Genomic DNA, 24,168 nt, shown 5'->3' with positions numbered 1-24,168 from the left:
CACCATGTCAGATGGTGTAAATTGAAAACAAATAAACATCTGGAATTAAAAGCCGAATGATGATCATGAAACCACTGTGGTGACTCTTGTATACCGTCTCAAGTGGTCTAGCAAGCCACTCAGTTTTATCTATTATGATTCCAGTCCCGATCCCACCAGTGGCTAGCATACTGGACCGAAGCCCCGATATTTAAGTTTATTTGTTAGACTGTGCGGAAAGAATGATTTCAACTGCATGAAGAAATAGGGCTTTGGTATTTCTAAAACAAAATTTTATCACGAATAAAATATTAAACTTCACACCCTAAAAGAACAGCTTACAATTACTCCTTAACACTTCTGCTTTTTCCCATTAAACAACGAGAAAAGAAACATACAACATTTAGAAGCCAATACTCCTAAAACCCTCCATTCATCACATATCAATAACTGCTACAAAGGAAAAAAAAGGAAAAAAAACTGGATCGACCACCCAGCACCGACCTAGGCATTGGAAACAACAACAACAACCCTGCAAAGTTCCCCTTACTAACATCTGGGGGCTTGTGTCAAAATTGGGAGAGCAGTGTCACAAACCAGTCAAGCAACAGCCTGACATATTCACACTCACGCCCTTTTAAAGGGCACCCATTTTAAACAGGCGCTTCAGCACCATCCGGATTACAGGCAGGGCATGCCCCTCCACCCTAATTGCTGACAAGGACTCACCACCACCACTCCCAGAAGCCCCTGCCAGCCCAGCAGACCACCACTCAGCTCCCCTCCCCCCTAAGCCCCTCCAAGGCCCCCCCTCATTACCCCCTTCAGCGCCCCCCCATCCCTTCCTTAAAGGCGCCGTCCTTTGGCACTGCCATCCTGGCACCTCTCAGTTCAAGGTGGTAAGATGGTAAGAACTCTCGCAACAATTGCCGTCAGTGTGCCAAGGGTGTTTCTTCATGAATCATAGAATCATAGAATTTACAGTGCAGAAGGAGGCCATTCAGCCCATCGAGTCTGCACTGGACCTTCGAAAGAGCACCTACCCATGCCCACACCTCGACCCTATCCCCGTAACCCAGTAACCCCACCCAAACCTTTTAAACACAAAGGACAATTTAGCATGGCCAATCCACCTAACCTGCACATCTTTGGACTGTGGGAGGAAACCGGAGCACCCGGAGGAAACCCACACAGACACGGGGAGAACATGCAGACTCCGCGCATACAGTGACCCAAGCCGGCAATCGAACCTGGGACCCTGGAGCTGCGAAGCAACTGTGCTAACCACTATGCTATCGTGCTGCCCTACATGGGAGGTGGGGGTCACGGGGGCTTGTTGTGGGCTGGAGTGGCTCCGGTCCAGTGTCTTTGGATGGCGCTCCTTTAGCTGCTTTCCCTATCTGCAGCCTTTCAGCACATTAAAAAGTAAGTCAGTGTGTAACAGTTAATGTTTTCCCATGAGAAAGTGCAAATGTGCTCATCTGTACACCTGTGTCATTTAGATAGTCACTCATTATCTCTTAAATACATTTCTCTCTCTAATAATAAGGTGAAAATATTCTCACCTGCACCCTTAAACCCCTTAAAAAGTATGCCAGGATGAGATGAAGGTTAGAGTTATGCCTTTGAAGAGGTGGAAACCTTTGAAGTGGTTTTCACACCATCAATTTAATTAGTTTTGAAGTATTAACGGCACTGTGCTTGACTAGGCGGCTGAATGCTTTGAACTGGATTGTTTGCATTGAAATTCACAACTCCATTGCCTATTAAAAGTACTATGGTTGACAGCTCACTGGAGCATCAAAGTGATAAATCAGATTGTTTATTTTTATATCTCTGCAGGGATTCAATAAGTCAAGGTAGCAGCTGTTTCTCTAACCACAATTTTTGTTATGAGTCTGCCTCTTCATTCTTGAGTGCTTCATCGAAAGTGATGGAGCAGCCCCCACAGTTGTTCTTTCTGACCTCCCAGGTTGGAGCATCCCACCTGGCATTTGAATGGTGTGTCCCACCTGGCTCTAACAAGCTATTTGTATGCTCCAGCTGGGTCAGGGCGGGAAACACAACTGGGCCGTCAGGAAAGCCGCTACGGTTGGTGATGCGGGCACGGAGACTCCCGACCAGTCTGCAGCCCAGATCCAAGCTCTGCAGCCCTGCTGCATCCAGCCATGAATGGTGGTGTACAATTAAACAACTCACTGGAGGGGGAGGTTCCACAAATATCCCCATCCTCAATGATGGAGGAGCCCAGTACATCAGTGCAAAATACAAGGCTGAAGCATCCGCAATAACCTGCAGACAGAAGTGCCGAGTAGATAATCCACCTTGGACTACTCCAGAGGTCCCCAGCATCACAGATGCCAGTGTTCAGCCAATTTTATTCATCTCACATGATCAAGAAATGTCTAAAGGAACTGGATACTGAAATGGATAAGGGCCCTGACAATATTCCAACAATAGTACTGAAGACTTTTGCTCCAGAACTTGCCATACCCTTAGCAAAGCTGTTCCAGTACAGCTACAACATTGGCAATTACCTGGCAATGTGGAAATTTGCCCAGGTATGTCCTGTCCACTAAAGGGACTAATCTAACCCGGCCAATTACCGCCCAATCAATCTACTCTCAATCATCAATAAAGCGATGGAAGGGGCACTTATTTAGCAATAACCTGCTCACTGATGCTCAGTTTGGTTTTCACCAGGGTCACTCATCTCCTGGTCTCATTACAGCTCAGGTTCAAACAAGCACAAAAGAGCTGAACTCCAGAGGTGAGGTGAGAGTGACTGCCTTTGGCATAAAGGCAGCATTTGATTGATGGCATCAAAGAGACCTAACGAAACTGGTGTCAATGGAAATCAGGGGGGGAACTTTCCACTGGTTGGAGTCATACCTGGCACATAGGAAGATGATTGTGGTTGTTGGAGGTCAGTCATCTTGGCGCCAGGGCATCACTACAAGAGAACTTTCTAGCTGACATATGGAGGGTCCAACAAGGGATGGTGCAGTGCTGGACCTAATTCTGGGGAATGAAGCCAGGCAGGGGGTTGGTGTAATGGTGGGGGAGCAATTTAATGTTAGCGACCACAACATGGTGCAATTTAAGTTTGTTATGGCCAAGGAAATAGACAAATAGCAGAAAATGGTCTTGGATTGGGTAGAGCAGACTTTAGTAAAGTAAGTCAGGATCTGGCCAAGGTAGATTGAAACAAATTATTCATGGGGACATCTACAGAAGAGAAGTTCGAAGAGGAAATGGGGAGGGTACAGGCCCAACATGTTCTCTTAAGGGTAATAGGAAGGTGTAGCAAGCCCAGAGAACCATGGATGACCAGAAATATTAAGGATAAAATGAGAAGGAAGGAAGAGGCTTTTAATAAATATGTGGGGAGCAAATCAACAGAGGCATTAGTGGAGTGCAGAAAGTGCAGGAGGGAGCTTAAGAAAGCAATTAGGAAAAACTAAGAGGGGATGTGAGAAATCTCTAGCTGGTAAAAGTAGGGAAAATCCCAAGATATTCTATAAGTATAACAATGGGATGAGGATAACCAGGGAAAAAGTAGGGCCCATTAGGGACCTTGGGAGAAATTGTGGGTGGATCCAGAGGGCATTGGTAGGGTGTTAATTAAATATTTCACATTTGTCTTCACCCAAGAGGCAGATATGGAACTCGGGGAGAGAGACTGTGAGGTTATTAAGCAAGTTGCCATAGGGAGGGACAAGGTAATGGAGGTGTTGGCATGCTTAAAAGTGGAGAAATCTCCAGGTCAGGACGAATTGTGTCACAGGTTGCTGTGGGAGTCAAGGGAGGAGATTGCAGGGTCCCTGATCCAAATTTTTAATTCTTCTCTAGCCACGGGAGAGGTGCCAGAGGATTGGAGAACCGCGAATGTGGCCCCACTATTTAAGAAAGGCTGTAGGGATAAGCCAAGTAACTGCAGGCCAGTGAGTCTCACGTCAGTGGTGGGGAAATTAATGCAGAAAATTCTGAAGGAGAGAATCTATTCCCACTTGGAGAGGCAAGGTTGGATCAGGAATAGTCAGCATGGCTTTGCCAGAGAGAGGTCATGCTGAACAGATTTGATTGAATTTTTGAGCACGCGACTAAATGTGTAGATGGGGGTAGTGCAGTTGAGGTAGTTTACATGGATTTCAGGACAAGGTCCCACATGGGAGACTTATAAAGAAGGCAAATGTACTTGGGATACAGGGGAACTTGATAAGGTGGATTCAAAGCTGGCTGAGCTGTAGGAAACAGAGTCTGATGACGGACAGTTGCTTTAGTGACTGGAAGCCAGTGACCAGTGGCGTACCACAGGAATCTGTGCTGGGTCCCTTATTATTCATCATTTATGTAAGTGACAGATGACTATGTGGGGTAGTAGGATCAGTAAGCTTGCAGATGACACAAGCATAGGCCGGGCCTTTAACAGTGAGGCTGAGAGCTTTGAGTTACAGGAAGATATAGATGGGATGGTCAGGTGGGCAGAAAATTGACAGATGGAATTTAATTCTGAAAAGTGTGAGTTGTTACTCTTTGGAAGGAGCAATTTGACAAAGAAATGTTCAATGAATGGCACCACACTGGGAAGTCCTGAGGAACATAGAGACCTTAGCATGTTTGTAAATTGACCTCTGAAGGCAGCAGGGCATGTTAATACGGTAGTGAAAAAGGCATATGGTACACTTGCCTTTATCAATTGTGGCACAGATTACAAAAGCTAGGAAGTCATGTTGGAGTTGTATAGAACATTGGTGAGGCCACAGCTGGAGTACTGTGTGCAGTTCTGGTTGCCACATTATAGGAAGGATGTGATTGCACTGGAGGGGGTGCGGAGGGGTTTCACCAGGATCTTTCCTAGGATGGAATATTTAAGTTACGAAGAGAGGTTGGATAGGCTTGGGTTGTTTTGGCTGGAGCAGGGAAGTCTGAGGGGCGACCTGATCGAGGTGTACAAGATTATGAGGGGGATGGACAGGGTGGCTAGAAACAGCTGTTCCCCTTAGTTGAAGGGTCGGTTATGAGGGGACGCAAGTGCAAAGTGAGGGGTGGGAGGTTCATGGGGTATTTGAGGAAAAACCTTTTTACCCAGAGAGTGGTGACAGTCTGGGACACACTATTTGGGAGGACAGTAGAGGCAGGTTGCCTCACATTCTTTAAATAGTACCTGGTTGAGCACTTGGCACATCTTAACATTCGAGCTTATGGGCCAAGTGCTGGCAAATGGAGTTAGGATTGGCAGATCAGGTGCCTTTCATGAGCCGGTGCAGACTCGGTGGGCCGAAGAGCCTTTTCTGTGAATCTTCGATTCCAGTTGTTTTCTTCAGAACGCTAACTGGAAAATCATTGGTTCATGCTGCACCCGCACACTTGGCCTGAGATCATTGAATATTTTGTTAGCGGGTAGTATTTTCTGAGCTTCATTGTAAATTATTTGCTTTTCCCTTCAAAGCTAACGACGGGTTTGAAAGCGGCACGTCGAACAAGGAGGTCGGATCGAAGTTCAATCATGAGTTTGGGACTCACCTTTCAGAACCTGGAAGTTTACCAGTCGAAGTCAAAGGGCACCAGCCAATACAAGATGGGAGTTTGGCTTCCGCTGCCTCGTCGATGCTCGCGACAAGGACATCTGGTACACAGACACTGAATGAAACTGTTTCCTTGGAAATGATGTACAACTCTGTGGATTTGGCTGCTTTTGTCAGCCAAGAATATGATGAATTTAGTGAGAATGAAGTCAAAAGCATTCGGAGCTCAGATGTAGAAAGGTTTGTTGGACAATGTCAAGGGGAGCTCTCTACAATCTATGAAAATCATACTGAGTCACTCAGATTGAATGAAAAGTCACTGAACTCTGAACAGCAAGACAATGCCCCTGAATCTAATGATGCAGCATTAATCAAAAAGGCTAGTTCAACCTCAGGCTTGATGCATATCGAGGTAAAACCCAGCATCAAGGATCCTTATCGTGGTGAGCCGGTGTTGGTAGTTTGCTCTCCCAATGCAAGAAGTGCCAATGAATCATCTGTCTCCAGTAGCTGTGAAATTAGTGAAAGAGAGGAATTGAGCGAACTGGGTCTGGACATGTCGCATTCTGTAGTGAGCTCTGAGCATGTGTACAGCGAATCTGTTGAACACGAATCTCTACGAAAAAAAGTTGAGTCTGCTGACTATCCCATTGTATCTGGGGCCATGAAACGATCTCTCTCATTAATATCTGATTCTGGGATAGAGAGTGAACCCAGCTCAGTGGCTTGGTCGGAGATGCGTAAACCTCTGGATGTATCGAGTGACCGGGACCTTGTACAGCAGATAGTCAGAGCCCAAGCAATCCATCGGAACTCGCTGGAGGGTGGTCAGACTGAAAGTGGCACCAGTCTACCAAGTGGAATTCAGGCCTCTTTGACTTCAATCAGTTCATTGCCTTTTGAGGATGAAGAGGAGGTGGAACTCAGCAAATTAACCAAATCTGTCTCGGCTCCGCAGATCAGCAGCTCAGATCAAACAGGTGAAGCTCCTGAATCTCTAGCACAGCATCAAATTGTTGATAAAATACAAGGGGATGATGGGCATCCCTCAAAACAGTCAGAGGAAGGGAAAGACGAGAGACATTCAGTTCAAAGAGTTGGCAGTGATGATTTTGATTCCCCGACAGATAAAGGGATCCTGCGAGAGAGTTTAGAAGATTCGGCGCTGAGCAATGGCAGCACAACGGGGGCTGATGAAAAGACCACCATTCCAGCTGGGGATCAGTGGTTTTCCTCAGAATTGAACAGCAATAGCCACCTTCATACAGGTCTATTCGATGCTGATAGCTTTAATGATTTGACAAGTCACACTGTCAAAGAGCTTGCATGTAAGAAAGTGGACTTCAATAGTTTATTAGATACAGATGTTGATACTTCTGACCTTGACAGTCACACAGAAGAGATTAAATGTTTACAGCACCCTCTCCCTGCTGAGCTACAAAATGACCAAAATGGATCATTTGGTGATGAGTTGCCCAGTGGTGAGTATGTGCCGAACAGTGATGATGAGATACCAATGTGCAAAATGACTGCACAATCTGATCTGTCAGTGGAACCTTTGCAGCTGACCACAGCTATGTACAGTGACGTCCTTTTAACAGATGGAATGTATCGTGAAGATGTTCCCTGCCTGCACAAATGCAAACTAGAAAATGGAATTAAAATGGAACAGCATTCTGATAGCTCAACTCAATTGCAAGATGCGGGTGAAAAACTGTCAATTGGGAACAACAACGGTGAACTTCAACCTCTGGTTGATGGAACCTCTTCTGGAGCTAGTAGCTCGGGCGTGGCATTTGAGAAGAGGAACATGGTTGAGGTGGTGAATCTTTCTGTTTCATGCACAGCTACATGCCTGCCTTTTTCTTCCATGCTCCGGGATTCTCCAGTTGCCTTTCCTTCAAAGCATTTGGCGTCCCCCATTACGAGACAACCCATCGGCTCTTTTGGAGTCATCACAGCTAATTCACAGGATGTTGATGCAGAAACCAACGAGAGGATGGTGAGGTAAAGTTACCGATTCATAACCTTTGTTAATATGTGCATCATGGTGGGGGCAGGGGGGATGCGGCGGGGGCAAATGCACAGGCGAGGAGGCATTGAGACATCCAGGAGAGGCCAGACTTTATTATTATTATTATTTGGGTTCCCTATTATTAGAGCTCAGTTAGCTGATCACAACTGGGTCATCGGTATGGCAGTTAGAAAGGGACAAAATTATACCATTGATGATACGGAACAGAGAGAAAATTCCAAATGTCCCTGCATCACTGGTACAGGATTAAGCCTGTAAGCCTGCTACACATAGTTATCAGTTTGGGGAGAGGGTGGGGGGGGCATAAAGAGTGGTTTGGTTGAGTAAGGAACAGGAGAGTTGCTAAGGTCCAAAGGAACAAAATCCTAATGTGTATGTACTTATAACAAAGGGGAGAAAATTAATTGGGTGAGGATCTTATTTTTAAAAAGGACACTTGCCCTGTCCTAATGTCAACTAGGAGCCCCTTGCACATGATGCACTTGATGATCAATGTTTCTTACACACAAGGACTGAAGGTGGAAGACTGGGACCAGGAACAGTGTGTACAAGGAAACATTAGGGCATGTAATTTTGCCTTACCATGGCATAGTGCAACATGGGAATGATTCCTCAAATTCTGTCTAAACCTCCTCGCCCTCACCTTTAAATATTGCCCATCGTTATTGACCCTTCATCTAAGTGGAGCAGCTGCTTCATAACCCCCCTGTCCATATCCCGCATTATCTTATACACCTCCATCAGGTACCCCTTCAGACTTCTCTGCTCTAAAGAAAACAACCCAAGCCTATCCAGCCTCTTTTCATAGCTCAGATGCTCCATCACAGGCAACATCCTGGTGAATTTCCCCTGTGCCCTCTGCAATGCAATCATATCCTTCCTATAGTGAGACAACTAGAACTGCTCCTGCAGTGGCCTAATCAAAGTTTTGTACAGCTGCAACATGACCTCCCTGCTCTTATAATCTGTGCCGTGACTGATAAAGGCAAGTGTCCACTCTGCCTTCTTAACTACTCTAGTAACCTGTCCTGCCACCGTCAGGGATCTGTGGCCAAGCACCCCTAGATTCCTCTGATCCTCTGAGCTTCCTAGTGTCCTGCCATTCAATGAGGGCTCCCTTGCCTTGTTACTCGTTCTAAAGTTTCAGGATTAAATTCCATCGGCCACTGATCTGCCCATCTGACCAACCCGTCTATATCTTCCTGCAACCTAGGAACTTTTTCATCACTATTAACCACCCTGACAGTCTTCATGTCAGCCACAAACTTACTTGTCATCACACCCACATTCTCATATATATAAATATGTGCAGATTCCACACAGACAGTGACCCAAGGAATTGAACTGGAGCTGTGAAGCCACTGTGCTAGCCACTGTGCTACCATACTGCCCCCAATTGTCTACATATCTGCCCCTCTATTAAATACTGACTGTTTTGGGGCTTATATTAGGGTGCCCAGCAATGTAACTGCCCCATTTGTATTCCTAAACCCTCTGAAATTCCTCGCAACAATAACATAAACATGTATATGGTCAAATCAGTTTGGAAGGAAACAAGGCAGATTTATTATGTTTCTTTGGAGAAAAAGCTACAGCACCTTTATTGTCTGATTGTAGCAATCCCATTCTGCATATCAAGAACAAAGTCAGGACTTCCCGCTATGGATCAACAGTGTTCTACATTCATTAAATTGCCGAGGTGACTTCTTCCTTTGATTGGAGGACAGCACACAGACTGGGAGATAAAATAATAAACAGAACTATGGGTTAAATCTGATACCCACCGCTTCAAATTAAATTGAGGACATAAAGCACCATTTGCCCAATTTATCTGTAAAGAATTATGTTGTTCAATGCTTTGTTGAGAATTGCTTATGCAGTTCAATTTGTGTTATCTCTAAAACTGTTCTTAGGTATACCATTTAATTTCGCGCACAGGTATTGACAATTGTTTTGAAAAATCCCAATTCATTGGACGCGATCGAACAAAAAGTTTCTAATTGTGGTCGCGAGCAGGAATTGCCGGGTGTTTCCCGATGGGCGAGACCGCGACCGTTATCAAACGTCAATTAGGGCCGGTAATGATGCCCCATGGACTTCCCATCGGAGATAACTGTCCCACCAGCTGATTCGCCTGGACCATGCCAGGTAGCTCCCTGCTAATGAGGGGGAGCAGCACATAAACTGATCCTGCAGAACAAGCCCCCAGAGAACACACAGCCATGCCACCAAGGAGACCCGCACCACGATTCGGAGATGCTGACCTGGCCAAACTGTTGGACTCTCCCCCCCCCCACCCACCCCACCCCACCCCAGCGTCACACCCCGTCACTTTCGTGGTGTCACAGCTGTCACCCCCACCCTACACCAGCGCAGAGACACGGTGGCCGAATGTAGTGGACTAGGGCACAGTCTGGTGAGAACCATATAGTTGTTGATGCACACCAGGCCGAGGAAGGAACGTCCAGGGGTGATAGATTAGCCCAGCAGGTCCACAGCTGATTGGAGGAGTCCCAAAGGCTCTGAGGGCAAGAGATGGTGCCAGCAATGCATGGCAGTGAGGCAACACTGCTAGGGCGGCGATCGCAGTGGAAAGCTTGGAGCATGATGTCAGCAGAGTAGTGGTGTCTAAGGCGTTGCTGAATGCCTTGACAGCATGTCCCAGTCCATAGAGATTGTTCATAGAATCCCTACAGTGCAGAAGGAGGCCATTCGGCCCATCGACTCTGCACCGGCTCTTGGAAAGAACACCCTACTTAAGCCCATGCCTCCGCCCTATCCCCATAACTCCACCTAACCTTTTGGATACTAAGGGGCAATTTATCATGGCCAGTCCATCTTTGGACTGTGGGAGGAAACCGGAGCACCCGAAGAAAACACACACAGACACGGGGACAAAGTGCAAACTCTACACAGTCGCCCGATGTCTGAACCGATCCCGGATCCCTGCCGTTGTGAGGCAGCAGTGCTAATCACTGTGCCACCATGCCGCCCTTGGGGGACGAGACACAGACGCACGTGAGCCTTGCTGGGGGGCTGCGGAGCATGTCCCAGTCTCAGGTAGTCATTGCCGAAGCACTGAGGATCACGCCCCAGACGCAGGTGGATTTTGGCACGGCACTGTAGACTGTGGTCCGGTCACAGAGGGGCATCGCTGAGGGTATCGACTGCATGGTGCACACAATGGGGAGCCTCCAGGGCTGATAGAGCCAGGTAATGCAGGGGCCTCAGATGCTCAATCCTGCTGCCCCTCTGTCCTAACATGACCCCAGGGCTCGTGGGCACCGACTGAACCTGCCTACAGGATGACGATGGCGAGCACTAGCTCTCCCAAGTCCCCTTCCTGACAATGGCACACCTTGGGGTCAGCAGGTGGAATAGGTTGGCACAGCAATGCAAGCGCCACCCGCAAGACAGCAGGGGCCCTCCGGCCCAGGCTCTCCAGTGCACACCTGGCAGGGTCATCAAAGGCCACAGGCGGTAAGCAACAGGCTGCCTCTACATCTGATGTGCATCCTGGGGACACACCTAGATGTAGCGACAAAGCATGGAAGGCTGGGAGCATTGAGGATCACTGAGAGGGCACGGTGGTCCTCGATCTGGGCATACTGTGTGATGGTGATTGGCGTGAGCGAGCTGTCAGCAGACAGACAGGAGTCAGACTATGGCATAGATTAAGGAGCACCTTATCGAGACGGTATCGAATCTCCGTCCAATTAGCATTTTAATGGGGCCAATTAGCATTTGATGGCCCATCTTCACCAAAACAAAGGACTGGTACTCGAGCAACCGGGGCAGTCCCAGACATTTTGGTGCCACTCCCTGTTCAAAGGAAACGCAAACAACAGGGTCAGTGACCGCTTGGGACACGCCCAGCCATCCAGATCCCCGCCCACTTATTGGTTAGGAATTGAACGGAGTGATCAGGGATCACCCAATCAGTGGGGCCCAAACCGGAAGACCGCCCAAAAGAGCGCGAAAGCCCCTAAGTATATGAAGAAGAGTCCACCAGCGCGAAAGCCCCTAAGTATATGAAGAAGAGTCCACCACATGTTCGCTCTCTCTTGGTCCTGGTACCCCAGTTACGGCCATCTCCAAGTGCAGCAACACCAGAAGCAAGTACAAGTTCAACGCTCGCTACCAGGCGGATGAGCCTAGCTGAGCAGCAGTTACTCCTTCGGACTCGATAGATCCAGAATTGAACAGCAGCCACTGTTTCTCTGACCTAAGCCGGGTGCCTGAAGTTAATTACAGGTTGTCTTAGTTGATAGGTGTAGTTAACTGGTAGTGTTTATGTTGCATGACTAATTGTGTGTCGATAAAGTACCCTTGACCTTGAGCTAACTAACTGGTGTTTGGCTCTTTGATCGATAGCCAGTTAAAACTTGTAGTGGTATCATTTGATACCTGCCACTCTAAGCATTAGGACATAGATAACATAGGAAGAAGGGCAAATTCACTGATTACCATAATTGGAACAGAGCCACAGAAAGGACAGAGAAAAAAGTATAGGGAAGAACTCACAACAGTTATTGGCGACATCTGATGGGACTCGTCCCAGAAGTGACCGTGTTACTCCGAGAGAACCCACAAAAGCATCTGAATTGGTATCCAAATTGGCAAAGTAAAATAAACCACAAGGGAAACAGTATCGATCAAACCTCCAAAATTCGGAAGTGTGTAATTTGCATGCGTACTAACAAAGGGATATAAGGTAAACTCAATAGATTTTGTTTCATGAAACTTTCGGGAGTTGCGTAAACCGGAACCCCAAGCCCCAGAAACAGTACGGCTTCCCCCGGCAAGCCGAGGGAGAGATAGCCAAGTTAATACAAAGTTTATTGAATCAAGGAGTGATTCGACCCATCGCATCGACGAATAATGCCCCGATTTGGCCAGTAAGAAAACTTGATGGTTCTTGGCGACTGACCATCGACTACAGAGAGTTGAACAAAGTGACTCCCCTAACAGCCCCCACCGTTGCCACGAGTGGCAACAGAGACCATGTTGAGACAGGGACTCCAGTCGAAATTTTTTACGGTACTGGACATTAGCAATGGCTTCTGGTCCATACCACTGGACAAAGCATGCCAGTATAAATTTGCATTCACTTTCCAGGGACAGCTTTACACGTGCTCATGCCTTCCACAAGGCTTCCACAACTCCCCCTCCATTTTTCACAGACAATTGGCAAATGGATTATCTAAATTTTCACGCACTGAATGCCTTGTTTAGTGTGTGGACGACTTGCTCCTACAGACTGAGACCAAGGAAGAGCGCATTTCGCTTCTTTCAGAATTATTAGAACTGCTCACAATGATTAGATGCAAAATTAACCCCAAGAAAGCCCAAATCCTTCAGGAAAAAGTCACATATATGGTCATCATGCATGGGAAGCGTGAAATAGAACACAAACGCATAGATTCCATTGTCAAATTGCCCTGACCCCAAAACGTTACAGCACTCCGGTCATTTTTAGGACTGGTTGGATATTGTAGAAACCACATAGATGGATTTGCCACAAAACCAGCCCCATTTTCCAAGCTCCTAAAGAAACAGGCCCCATGGAAATGGCTTCCACAGCAAACGGATGCCGTGGATGCATTGAAACGCTCCCTGAGCACAGCCCCCGCTTTGCAAGCCCCAGATCCACACTCCCCATATGCGATAGAGGTAGCGACCACCGTCCGAACCCTTTCGGCCGTACTCCTTCAGGAAAGGCACGATCGTCTAGAACCTGTACCCTATGCCTCACGAGTCTTGGATCTGGTGGAACAAGGATTTTCAGCCTGCGAAAGGCACCTGTAAGCAGTTTTCTGGGCGGTACAGGACTTCTCTTACATAACCGGACTCAATCCAGTAACTATTTTGGCCGAGCACACCCCGACACAGCTTTTATTGGACGGCAGACTAAAGGATGGCACAGTAAGCCAAATTCGAGCAGCGCGATGGACCCTACACCTACAGGGATGCAACATCACTGTATAACAGACAAAAACACACACGTTTCTGCCCGATAATTTGCATTATGCAGGAACCCCCCATGAGTGCGAGATCTATAGACCCCAAGAACAGCACAGTTCCCAAGTCAGTACCAAGAAAGACAGGTATCGGACGACAGACGACCCAGCCCACAGACAAAGCACTGAGAATTTACGTAGATGGCTCCTCCACAGTCCTTGACGGAAAAAGGATAACAGGATGTGGGATTTATGTAGAGGACGCGCAGGGACGTGCTTTAGAAGAGAAAGCTTTAAAGTTGCCTGGACACTTAGGTTCGCAGGCAGCCGAGTTAGCAGCAATTGCTTACATTGTCCAGCACCCCGATTCGTTCCCGACCCCTGTAGACATATATTCAGTCAGTTTGTACGTCTGCAACAACCTAACAGAATTCCTACCCCTGTGGGAATCGAGAGGATTTATTTCCACCGACGGAAAACCTCTACCTTCAGCCCCACTGCTCAAACATATCCTTCAGACAGCTAAAGGCAGGAAATATGGCATCGTTAAAGTAAGAAGTCACCATCGTTCCTCTACACCCGGCAACGTGAAAGCTGACACCCTAGCGAAGGCAGGCATGGCCACTTTTGGCAACCCCCCAAGAGTGCCCAGGTACACGCGGTTGAGGTCTCACAGACCAACATCCAAGACTTAGCCCAGGCACAAAAGCAAGACGAGACATTAGACAAAATTTTAAAAGGAAACTTCCCAGCTCCCTACGAAAAGTTTAGGAATTCTTTGACGGTCCATGAGGGGATTGTTTTAAAAAATGGAATTTATGTAGTCCCCGCCCAGGACAGGAATGAGATCATTTGTAAGTTCCATGACAGATGTGGACACCAAGGGATTGAATCCACCCTTGCCCACCTCAGACCCCTCTGCTGGTGGCCTGATTTGAAAACTGACGTATCTCATTACTTCGAAAACTGCTTGGTTTGTGCACAAAACAACCCTGATAGGTACACGAAAAAAGCCCAGCTACGCCACACCCACCCTGTAAATGGCCCGTGAACAAACCTTCAATTGGATTAAATTGGTCCCCTCCCCCCTGCAGAAATGGATACAAATATGTGTTAGTGGTAATAGACACATTTACGAAATGGGTCGAAGCGTTCCACTCGAGAACAAATACAGCCAAGGCAATGGCAAAGATCTTAACAGAGCAAATTTTTACGAGATGGGGACTCCCCCATAGTATTGAGTCAGACCAAGGTTCCCACTTTACTGACAGGGTCATGAAAAATGTGATGATGATATTTGGGATTAAGCAAAAGTTCCACATTGCCTATTACCCGCAGTCCAGCGGCATTGTGGAGCGCATGAATCGGACACTAAAGGCCACACTTCGGAAAATGGTGCAGCAGCACAATACAACATGGGACACGGTGCTCCCATTCGCACTGATGTTTATTAGGAACACAGTGTCGAGCTCAACAGGATATACTCCCCATACCCTCATGACCGGACGACCCATGAAGGGTACCGAATACTTATTCGGACTTGATCTGGCCAATCCCGCAGTCACCGCCCTGGCCCAGGAGAAAGCAGTCCAGCACATTGTAGAAAATATTAAAGCAGCACAGCTCGCTGCAGCTGTTCAACTAGGCGCTAAACGAAAGCAGAGTAAGGCCTGCTTTGATAAAACAGTACACCCGACAGAGTATACAGTCAGGCAGCAAGTAATGATCACATTATACAACCCCAGCTCATTCCTCTCCCCGAAATTTGCAGGACCCTATTCAATCTCGCACAAAGTAAGCCCCTCAGTTTATAAAATCACATATCCGAATGGAAAATCAGGATGGTTCCATGTAAATCAGCTTAAGGTTTATGGAACGCAGTGCAGCCACTCGCACCATCTCGCATTGGCGATGGCAGACAATGAGGACCCGCCCACTGACAACCCGATCCCGCCCTCCCCCAGCAACAACAGCACGTCCACAGACACGACCTTGACCCCGCCCCCAGAATCAAATTTCACCCTGGCGCTTGATTCGGCTGCAAGCGACAACGACAGCCCAACTGAAGCCCCTGAGAGACCCGAACAAAGGTCCCACGAACCAGGCCCCAGTCACTACAGTCCCAGAGACCCGACCAGGATACGCTCAGCCTCTTTGAGACGATTTATTTGCCCACACTGGAACCTGATCCGCCAACTGACGATAGCCCACTTGCGACCTCCCTACGGATCATGAAACACTGGCACCGTGATAATTCCTGTTGTCTGACAAGGAATGATTAAATGGACCCCACATCGGCACACGCCGCGTTAGCATGCAAACTACATGCACGAGTTTGGCACCCGGGAGACGGTGACAACTCCGAGTCTGACTCCCACCATGGTAACCCCTTTGACAATCTTTTTGGAATGGAACCTTGAGGTGTGCAGATGATGAGAGTCAGGAACCGATTGAGATTTACGGTGTCCTATACTCTGATGGAATCTGCCTGCTTTGATGTTTAGTTTGTTTTTAAATGTTGTTCGCTCTCTCTTGTACGATTTTGTGTGTCGTCCTCACGGACGCTTTCTTGATACAGTCATAACTACTCTTCTGACGCCACGTGGCAGTGAAAGAAAGAAGTTTGTTGGAGCCCATATATTTACAAATTCTTACTGCTCTTGGAAGGTCACTCAGGCAGTGGTGTAACGGCACTTATCCCCGCCCTGCCTGAGGACCCCCTATACATTCGGTCAGCTAAGCTCAGGTAGTGGAGCAACGGCACTGATCACCACCCTACCCATGGACCTCACCCTGCCGCGGATCATACGCACCACCCCATTCGGATAATTGGTTTCGAAACTCTTTTACGGTTCTTTTTCAGTCCTGTGGTTTAAAGAATGCATTTTGCCACAACTTTTGCTCTCTCCGGCAACCCTCTATTGCTATCCCCCACATACTATTTACATGTCAGAATCACTTGGTTGGAAAAACAAGTTTGCAGAGGACAGAGAAATTGTCCCATCGACCACAGGCTGCGAGAGTGCTCGCACTGGGACACAGAATTTTTTTTTCGGATGTCTTGTCTCCGCAAATGGTTGTTTAAAAAAAAAAAGAATGAGGGAGTCACATATTGTGACAATTCTAATGGGACATTGACGTTAAGGAGAAACAGACAGACATACAAGATATTAAACAACAAGATTATAATGGACACAATGCTTGTTCCCCTAGAAAGATACGAAGCTAGTCAGCGGCAAAGAAAAGCCTGAACAAGATGAAGACGACCCTGATGATCGGCATCATCATTGTCGCTGGAACAGTACAGTTGCACGCGTTACCTACCCCCACCTCCCTCACCACACAGGCCCCGAACACGACTACCCAACACAACATCCCCAGCCTGGACAATACACCACACATAGACCCAGCCACTGATACCCCCACATGGTGTGAGAATCTCATTAAGTGTTATTCACTGACATACACAATGGAAGCCTTACTAGTGATAGCCATATTGTGCAGTGTCATCCATACAATTAGATTGCGGAAATGGAGAAAGAGAGCCTCCCGCCCTCCAGTAGACACCTTTAGAGCCCCTTTCCTCGGACTCCAGCAAACCCCACACTCTTTCTGAACCTTCCTCTTTACTAAATTCCGCGGTTGGTGTTTTTGTTAATAAAACTTAATTTCTGCGTATGAATGTTAGTGATCAGAAGAAATGTGATGCTGCTATTGGATTTTTGTATTGTAAGATAAGTTATTTGATTGTTAAATAGCAGCATGAGTGTAGTCTCGTTGGAGACAGTTAGAGGTTCCCTTTTTTTATTGAATGTTAAATGGCCCCTTAGGAATTTTTAGATATGTGTTTAGGGTAATTTAGGTCATTGTTTTTGACCCATAGGACAGAGTATAGTAGAACCTGTCCTTGGTTGAGGGTACCCGGCATTTCAGAGAACAAATGAGACCCAGTATTTGATCCTTCACGCTTCGCGTAGAGGATCAAGAGGACGGAGTGTAGCCATCTGGGATGGCCACTTCCAACTAGGTACCGAGAAACTCGCAAAGCCGAGTGGGTAAAATGGACAAGCCAAGACTCAGGCAGGCTCAGAGCCTGAAACGCATATTTGTGAGCAAGAAGTCCAGACGGTATCGAAACTCCGTCCAATTAGCATTTTAATGGGGCTGATTAGCATTTGATGGCCCATCTTCACCAATACAAAGGACTGGTACTCGAGCAACCGGGACAATCCCAGACCTTTCAGCGCCACTCCCTGTTCAAGGGAAATGCAAACAACGGGGTTAGTGACCGCTTGGGACATGCCCAGCCATCCAGATCCCCGCCCACTTATTGGTAGGAATCGAACGGAGTGATCACGGATCACCCAATTAGTGGAGCCCAAACCGAAGGACCGCCCAAAAGAGCGCGAAAACCCCTAAGTATAAGAAGAAGAGCCCGCCACATGTTCTTCCTGTCTTGGTCCTGGTACTCCGGTTATGGCCATCTCCAAGTGCAGCAACACCAGAAGCAAGTACAAGTTCAACACTCGCTACCAGGCGGATGAGCCTCGCTGAGCAGCAGTTAATCCTTCGGACCCGAGAAGATCCAGAATCGAACAGCGACCACTGTTTCTCTGACCTAAGCCGGGTGCCCGAAGTTAAGTACAGGTTGTCTTAGTCAATAGGTGTAGTTAACCAGTAGTTGCATGACTAATTGTGTGTAAATAAAGTACCCTTGACCTTGAACTATCTAACTGCTGTTTGGCTCTTTGATGGATAGCCGGTTGAAACTTGTGGTGGTATCATTTGATACCTGGCGACTCTTAAGCATTAGGACATAGATAACATAGAAAGAAGGGCAAATTCACTGTTTGCCATAATTGGAACAGAGCAACAGAAAGGACAGAGGAAAGAGTATAGGGAAGAACTCATAATAATTCCCACGAAAGAAGGCTACTTGATGAAAATATTGTCCCATTTGAACCATAAAAAATTATGGCTGGGATTTTCAATCACCCATGGAGGCGAGAAGGGAACTTTGAAAATGATGCTGTTAGATAGCGTGTCAGTCCTGATGCCTCGAAGAAGAATTGTAATTTTCAAAGCTAAGGTGGGAGCCGGAAACCCACTTGCCTCCACTTAGCAGCTTTTAAGCTCCTGAAGGAGTCTGTTCTTGGGCCTGGGTGGGCCAGAGGAGCCATCCACATACATATTGTTGAACTGCAAATCGCCAAATCAGAGCAGGATAATGCATGTTGGTGCACAGCTATTGGGTTCAGTGCAGGTAGCAGTGTCGGGCAGCACGGTAGCACAGTAGTTAGCACTATGGTGTCACAGCACCAGGGCCGCAAGTTCGATTCCCGGCTTGGGTCACTGTCTGTGTGGAGTCTGCACGTTCTCCCCGTGTCTGCATGGGTTTCCTCCGGGTGCTCCGGTTTCCTCCCACAAGTCCCAAAAGACATGCTATTAGGTAATTTGGACATTCTGAATTTTCCCTCTGTGCACCCGAACAGGCGCCGGAATGTGGCTTTTCACAGTAACTTCATTGCAGTGTTAATGTAAGCCTACTTGTGACAATAAAGATTATTATTAGGGAGAAATTAAGCCCTTTTTTAATGATGAAATATTTTGCCCCCAGGAGTTTTCGTGTGAGAATTGACGCAGTATGTTTTCTTTGGCTGTGTCATCACTTCTCTGCATAATGAGGCTGCTGATCCTCTGATGTGCTATCTCCAAGGCAACAGCAGACACCATCATGGCTGGCATCTGTCTTTGACGATCATGCACAGCAGGCAGCTCCCGCCACCTCGGCATCACTAATTGTGTGCTTAGTTTGACACAGGCCCAACTACATTTAATAATTATATTGCATGAGTGACACAGATATGTTGCGGGACTGGGATCTGGAAATGAGCTGAACATGGGTCCCTGATCCCAGACTGAAAATCAAGGCCTTGATCGCCCCCCTTTCCTAATATGGAGAGTTATTTTATCGCTGAAGTGCTTACATTATAAACCTTTTGAAATGTTTAAAGGGTGTAAAAAAGGATATTTACCATGCTCAAATAGTGATTGTGGCTCCGAGGTGAAAGCCAAGGACAAGGGTAATGTACCAGCCAACGCCTCTCTGTATGCTATATATATATATACAGATCTCAACATTGCAACTTTTTTATTGCAGTTTTGTACAGGCCAAGGGAGAGCTGCTAAAGGGACTGAAGTTTGATGGCGTATTGTACAGTGACCTGCCCCTTCTTGCTTCTGATATCCCTTACTTCACCCCAGAAGAAGAAGAGGAGGAGGAGAATTTGGAGGAGGGAATCCACCTGATTATTTGTGTTCATGGATTGGATGGTAGGTAACAACTGTGGAGTTAGATTTAAAATCATATCCCTCACTCAGCCAGCAGGAGAGGAGAATTCATAGCAGGTCTGTCCAACCACAGCACAGGTCAGTATCTCGAAACATGGCAGCACGGTAGCACAGTGGTTAGCACAGTTGCTTCACAGCTCCAGGGTCCCAGGTTCGATTCACGGCTTGGGTCACTGTCTGTGCGGAGTCTGCACGTTCTCCCTGTGTCTGCATGGGTTTCCTCCGGGTGCTCCAGTTTCCTCCCACAGTTCAAAGATGTACAGGTCAGGTGGATTGGCCTTGCTAAATTGCCCCTAGTGTCCAAAGCGGTTGGGTGGGGTTACTGAGTTACAGGGATAGGTTGGAGGCATTGGCTTAAGTAGGATGCTCTTTCCAAGAGCCGGTGCAGACTGGATGTGCCGAATGACCTCCTTCTGCACTGTAAATTCTGTGATTTCTATGATTTCATTCTGTCGTTTTCCACACATATCCCGCTTCCACCTTCCAAACTCTGCTCCCTTCTGTATCCACGCTGGAGTAGAAACTCTCCCTAATTCACTTCGAACTGCCATCTCAAAATCAGTAACCAGCATGCAGGATCGTCCAAGCAGATCGCGGATTTTGCTCAGTTAGATCCTGAAGGCATGACTAGAAGCACTGAATCTGCATCACCCCATGAATAGTTGTCGTGTTAATAAAAATTTACAGTTCGTTCATAACTGATGGAGCCAAGTTCCTACATTTGGTGATGAGGTAAAAAAAGCAGCAAGTGCACTTGCAAGATTATCAGCAGAGAACCTGGTCCAGTCGAAGTCAAAGTAGAAGAGAGCTGCAGAGGTAACTGTATTGGGTAGAGCGGATCCCTTTGTTTCCTCTGCTGAAGATTAGGTACGGTATGTTGAACGATTAGAATATTTCTGCAAAGCAAACAGAGTTGAGGAGGAGGGAATGAAGCAGGCAATGTTGTTAAGCGTGTGTGGGACCCAAACCTATAATTTAATCCAATGCCTTGCATCCCCAAGCGCGTCCAAAGCAAGCTCGATTATAGAGATCGGTGGATTTGGTAAGAGGGCATTTCCACCCAAAGCACTCCATGATTTTGCAACAATTTAAATTCAATTCCACATTTGCAACCTACATAGCAAGGCTTAGTAAAATCCCAACTGTCTAACTGTAGAAGCTAGCCCCTGGAAGGGCAATCTTCTGAAGGGTCATGTGTCCTGCTCATCCAATTGGTAATTAGCAAACGGGATCACCCAAGCAGAGTGCGACTTTACTCAGTTTAGATCCTAGAGGCATTACTGGAAGCACTGAATCTGCATCACCTCTAAATAGTTGTGTTAATCAGCATTTATAGTTCAGAACTGGTGGAGCCAAGTTATTGCACTAACCTTGGTCCCTCCATTCATCACCACTATATTTCTGCAGATATCTCTCTGCTCAACCACATCCTCACCTTTACCTTGGACTTAATCCCCAATCAAACGATTATTCTGTCACAACCTGTGACAGACCACAAGAAACTTCAGAGAGTCATGAGCACAGCCCAGTCCATTACACAAACCTGCCTCCCATCCATTGACTCTCTGTACACCTCCCGCTGCCTGGGGAAAGCGGGCAGCATAATCAAAGACCCCTCCCACCCGGCTTACTCACTCTTCCAACTTCTTCCATCGGGCAAGACATACAAAAGACTCAGAATACGCACAAACAGATTCAAAAACTGCTCCTTCCCGCTGTTACTAGACTCTAAACGACCTTCTGATGGACTGACCTGATTAATACTACACTCCTGTATGCTTCATCCAATGCCGATGTCTATGTATTTACATTGTGAACCTTGTATTGCCCTATTATGTATTATCCTTTTATTTTATTTTCATGTACTTAATGATCTGTTTGAGCTGCTCGCAGAAAAATACTTTTCACTGTACCTCGGTACATGTGACAATAAACAAATCCAATCCAATTTGACTGTTCCCCAGGATGACTTACATCGCCGCTTCCTTAAGTGTAAAGAACGCAGACTTAAACGGACATGGCAAACAACAGGTTGAACCATTCACTGACAGGTTTGTCTGAACCACAAAAGCACTATCGAAAATTGATCGCTAATCCTGGATCATCCTGGATTGCAAAGATAGCCCCCAACATTTTTTCTCAACTGCAAACCCCTCTCCCCTGCCTTCTCCACTTTCACTGCCAGTAACAAGTTTGAGGAGCTCATGGATTGCTTAGTCATTGAGATCGAGAGCATCCAATCCGCTGCTTTTGCCCTATCCCTCCTTTCCCCTAGCTTACTGGGCCAAACCTCCTATAAAGTTCCTCTTGCCCTAACCCTGAACTCACCTTACTGTATTTCTCTCCTATCTTCCTTCATGCACCCTCCAAGCTCATCTTGTCCAGAAGGCACCGCTTTTCTCTCTCAACGCTATCTCCTAAACTTCTGACCAAGCAACATATCTCCATCCTCTCCATATATCCCATATTAGCTGAGATTGTAAACAATCTTTTTTCAGTCATATCTTATCCTTTGGGGGGGGGGGGGTGGTTGGGGGGGTGGGGGTTGTAATCTAGACTAATCCATGTACAATTTCTGAAAAAGTTTGTGTTCTCAAGATCTCTGCTTGCTTTCCAAGTCATATAGGATAGCTATCTCAAAAATGTCCTCATATTTATGCCAGACTGTGAATATTTAGTTCCAGGAGAGAATGGGCTAAAATTTTACAGAGCATGCAGCCATTGTCAAGATGATTAACTGTTCAACTTTCCTTCTGACCTTGGCTGCATGAAGTATAATGGAACAGGCCAGCATGTAGAGGTTGATAGAATGAACAGGCAGAGTAAGTCTAACGACTACGGTGGGGTAAGAAAATTAAAATGTAAGGTAACTTGGGGAGTGAAAATTGGTGTTGAGGCTGAGTGTTATCAGAGATTCATAAGGGAGGTCAGAATGTCTGATGAGCATAGTGCACAAGAGAATCCTGCAAGGGAAAGACAAATCAGTCAGACGTATTTTAAAAACCTTGTGCCTAAATGCACGCAGTATTCAAAATAAGGTCAATGAGCTGATGGCACAAATAGAGACAAATGGGTATGATTTGGTGGGGATTACTGAAACATGATTGAAGAACAGTGGTGGATGATCAGAGAGATATTAAACAGCTCTCAATTAAAGTATATTCCTGAGAGGAAGAGGAATTATAAAAGGGAGAAAACGTTCCATGGTGAAACAAGGAGGTCAAGGAGAACATAAAGGCAAAAACTAGGGCATACCATACTGCAAGAGCTAGTGGTAAACTGGAGCATTGGGAGAACTTTAAAGGTCAGTAAAAGGCTGCTAAAAATGAATCAAAAAAGTTAAGGTGAACTAAGAAAGGAAACTAGCAGGAAACATACACAGATACCAAGATCTTCTATCAGTATATAAAGAGGACGAGAATAGCTAAAGTGAATATTGGTCCTTTAGACGACAATACTGGTGAGGTAAAAATGGGGAACATAGTGATGGTGGAGGCATTGAATCAATATTCTGCCTCTGTCTTCACGGTAGAGGATAATACATTTTTTCCAAGAACTGCAGTTAATGCAGAGGAACTTAGTGCAATAACCATCAGTAGGGAAAAGGTATTGAGTAAACTAATGGAACTAAAGGCAGATAAGTCTTTGGGACCTGATGGCCTGCACCCTTGGGTATTAAAGGAGGTGGCAGCAGATATAGTCGATGCATTGGTTATGATATTTCAAAATTCCCTGGAGTTTGGAAAAGTCCTTGTGGATTGGAATGTAACTCCCCTATTCAGGGAGAGAGGCAAAAAATAGGAAACTATAGACCAGTTAAATTCACCTCTGTGGTGGGGAAGTTACTGGAAACAATCATTAAGGAGGAGATGACTGAACAATTGGAAAGACAAAGTTCAGCATGGTTTTATAAAGGGTAAATCAGGCTTGACTAACCTTGCTTGAGTTCTTTGAGGACATAGCCAGCAAGGTGGATAATGGGGAACCTGTGGATGAGGTATATCTAGACGTCCAGAAAGCATTTGACAAGGTGCCGCATAAAAGACTGATCCAGAAGGTGAGATCGCAGGAGGTTGGAGGTAGAATACTAGATTGGTTTGAGGATTGGCTGACTGACAGAATGCAGTGAGTGGGTTAAATGGGTCCTTCTCTGGCTTGCAAACTGTAACTAGTGGGATGCCGCAGGGTTCAGTCCTCAACTGTTTACAATCTATGTACATTATCTGCAAGTAGGGATAAAGAGTAACATAGAAAATGTTGTGGATGACACTAAAATAGGTGGGAAAGCAGATAGTGAAGAGGAGATACAGATTTT

The 24,168-nt window shown here is 46.5% G+C and overlaps 1 protein-coding gene across 2 annotated transcripts in view; it reads left to right on the top strand.

The window, feature by feature from the left end:
* Nucleotides 1-24,168, top strand: part of fam135b (family with sequence similarity 135 member B) — a 607,420-nt gene that overhangs the window by 468,891 nt on the left and 114,361 nt on the right. For both annotated transcript variants that reach the window (XM_072468261.1, XM_072468262.1), the window contains exons 13-14: nt 5,432-7,514; nt 19,663-19,835. In XM_072468261.1, the coding sequence (XP_072324362.1) occupies nt 5,432-7,514; nt 19,663-19,835 (2,256 nt within the window). The remainder of the gene's footprint in view (nt 1-5,431; nt 7,515-19,662; nt 19,836-24,168) is intronic.

The sequence above is a fragment of the Scyliorhinus torazame genome, chromosome 11, assembly GCF_047496885.1.
Source record: "Scyliorhinus torazame isolate Kashiwa2021f chromosome 11, sScyTor2.1, whole genome shotgun sequence".
In the NCBI taxonomy this organism is placed as follows: Eukaryota; Metazoa; Chordata; class Chondrichthyes; order Carcharhiniformes; family Scyliorhinidae; genus Scyliorhinus; species Scyliorhinus torazame.
The sequence above is the reverse complement of the archived record's forward strand: the minus strand, read 5'-3'. Positions and strand labels throughout refer to the sequence as shown.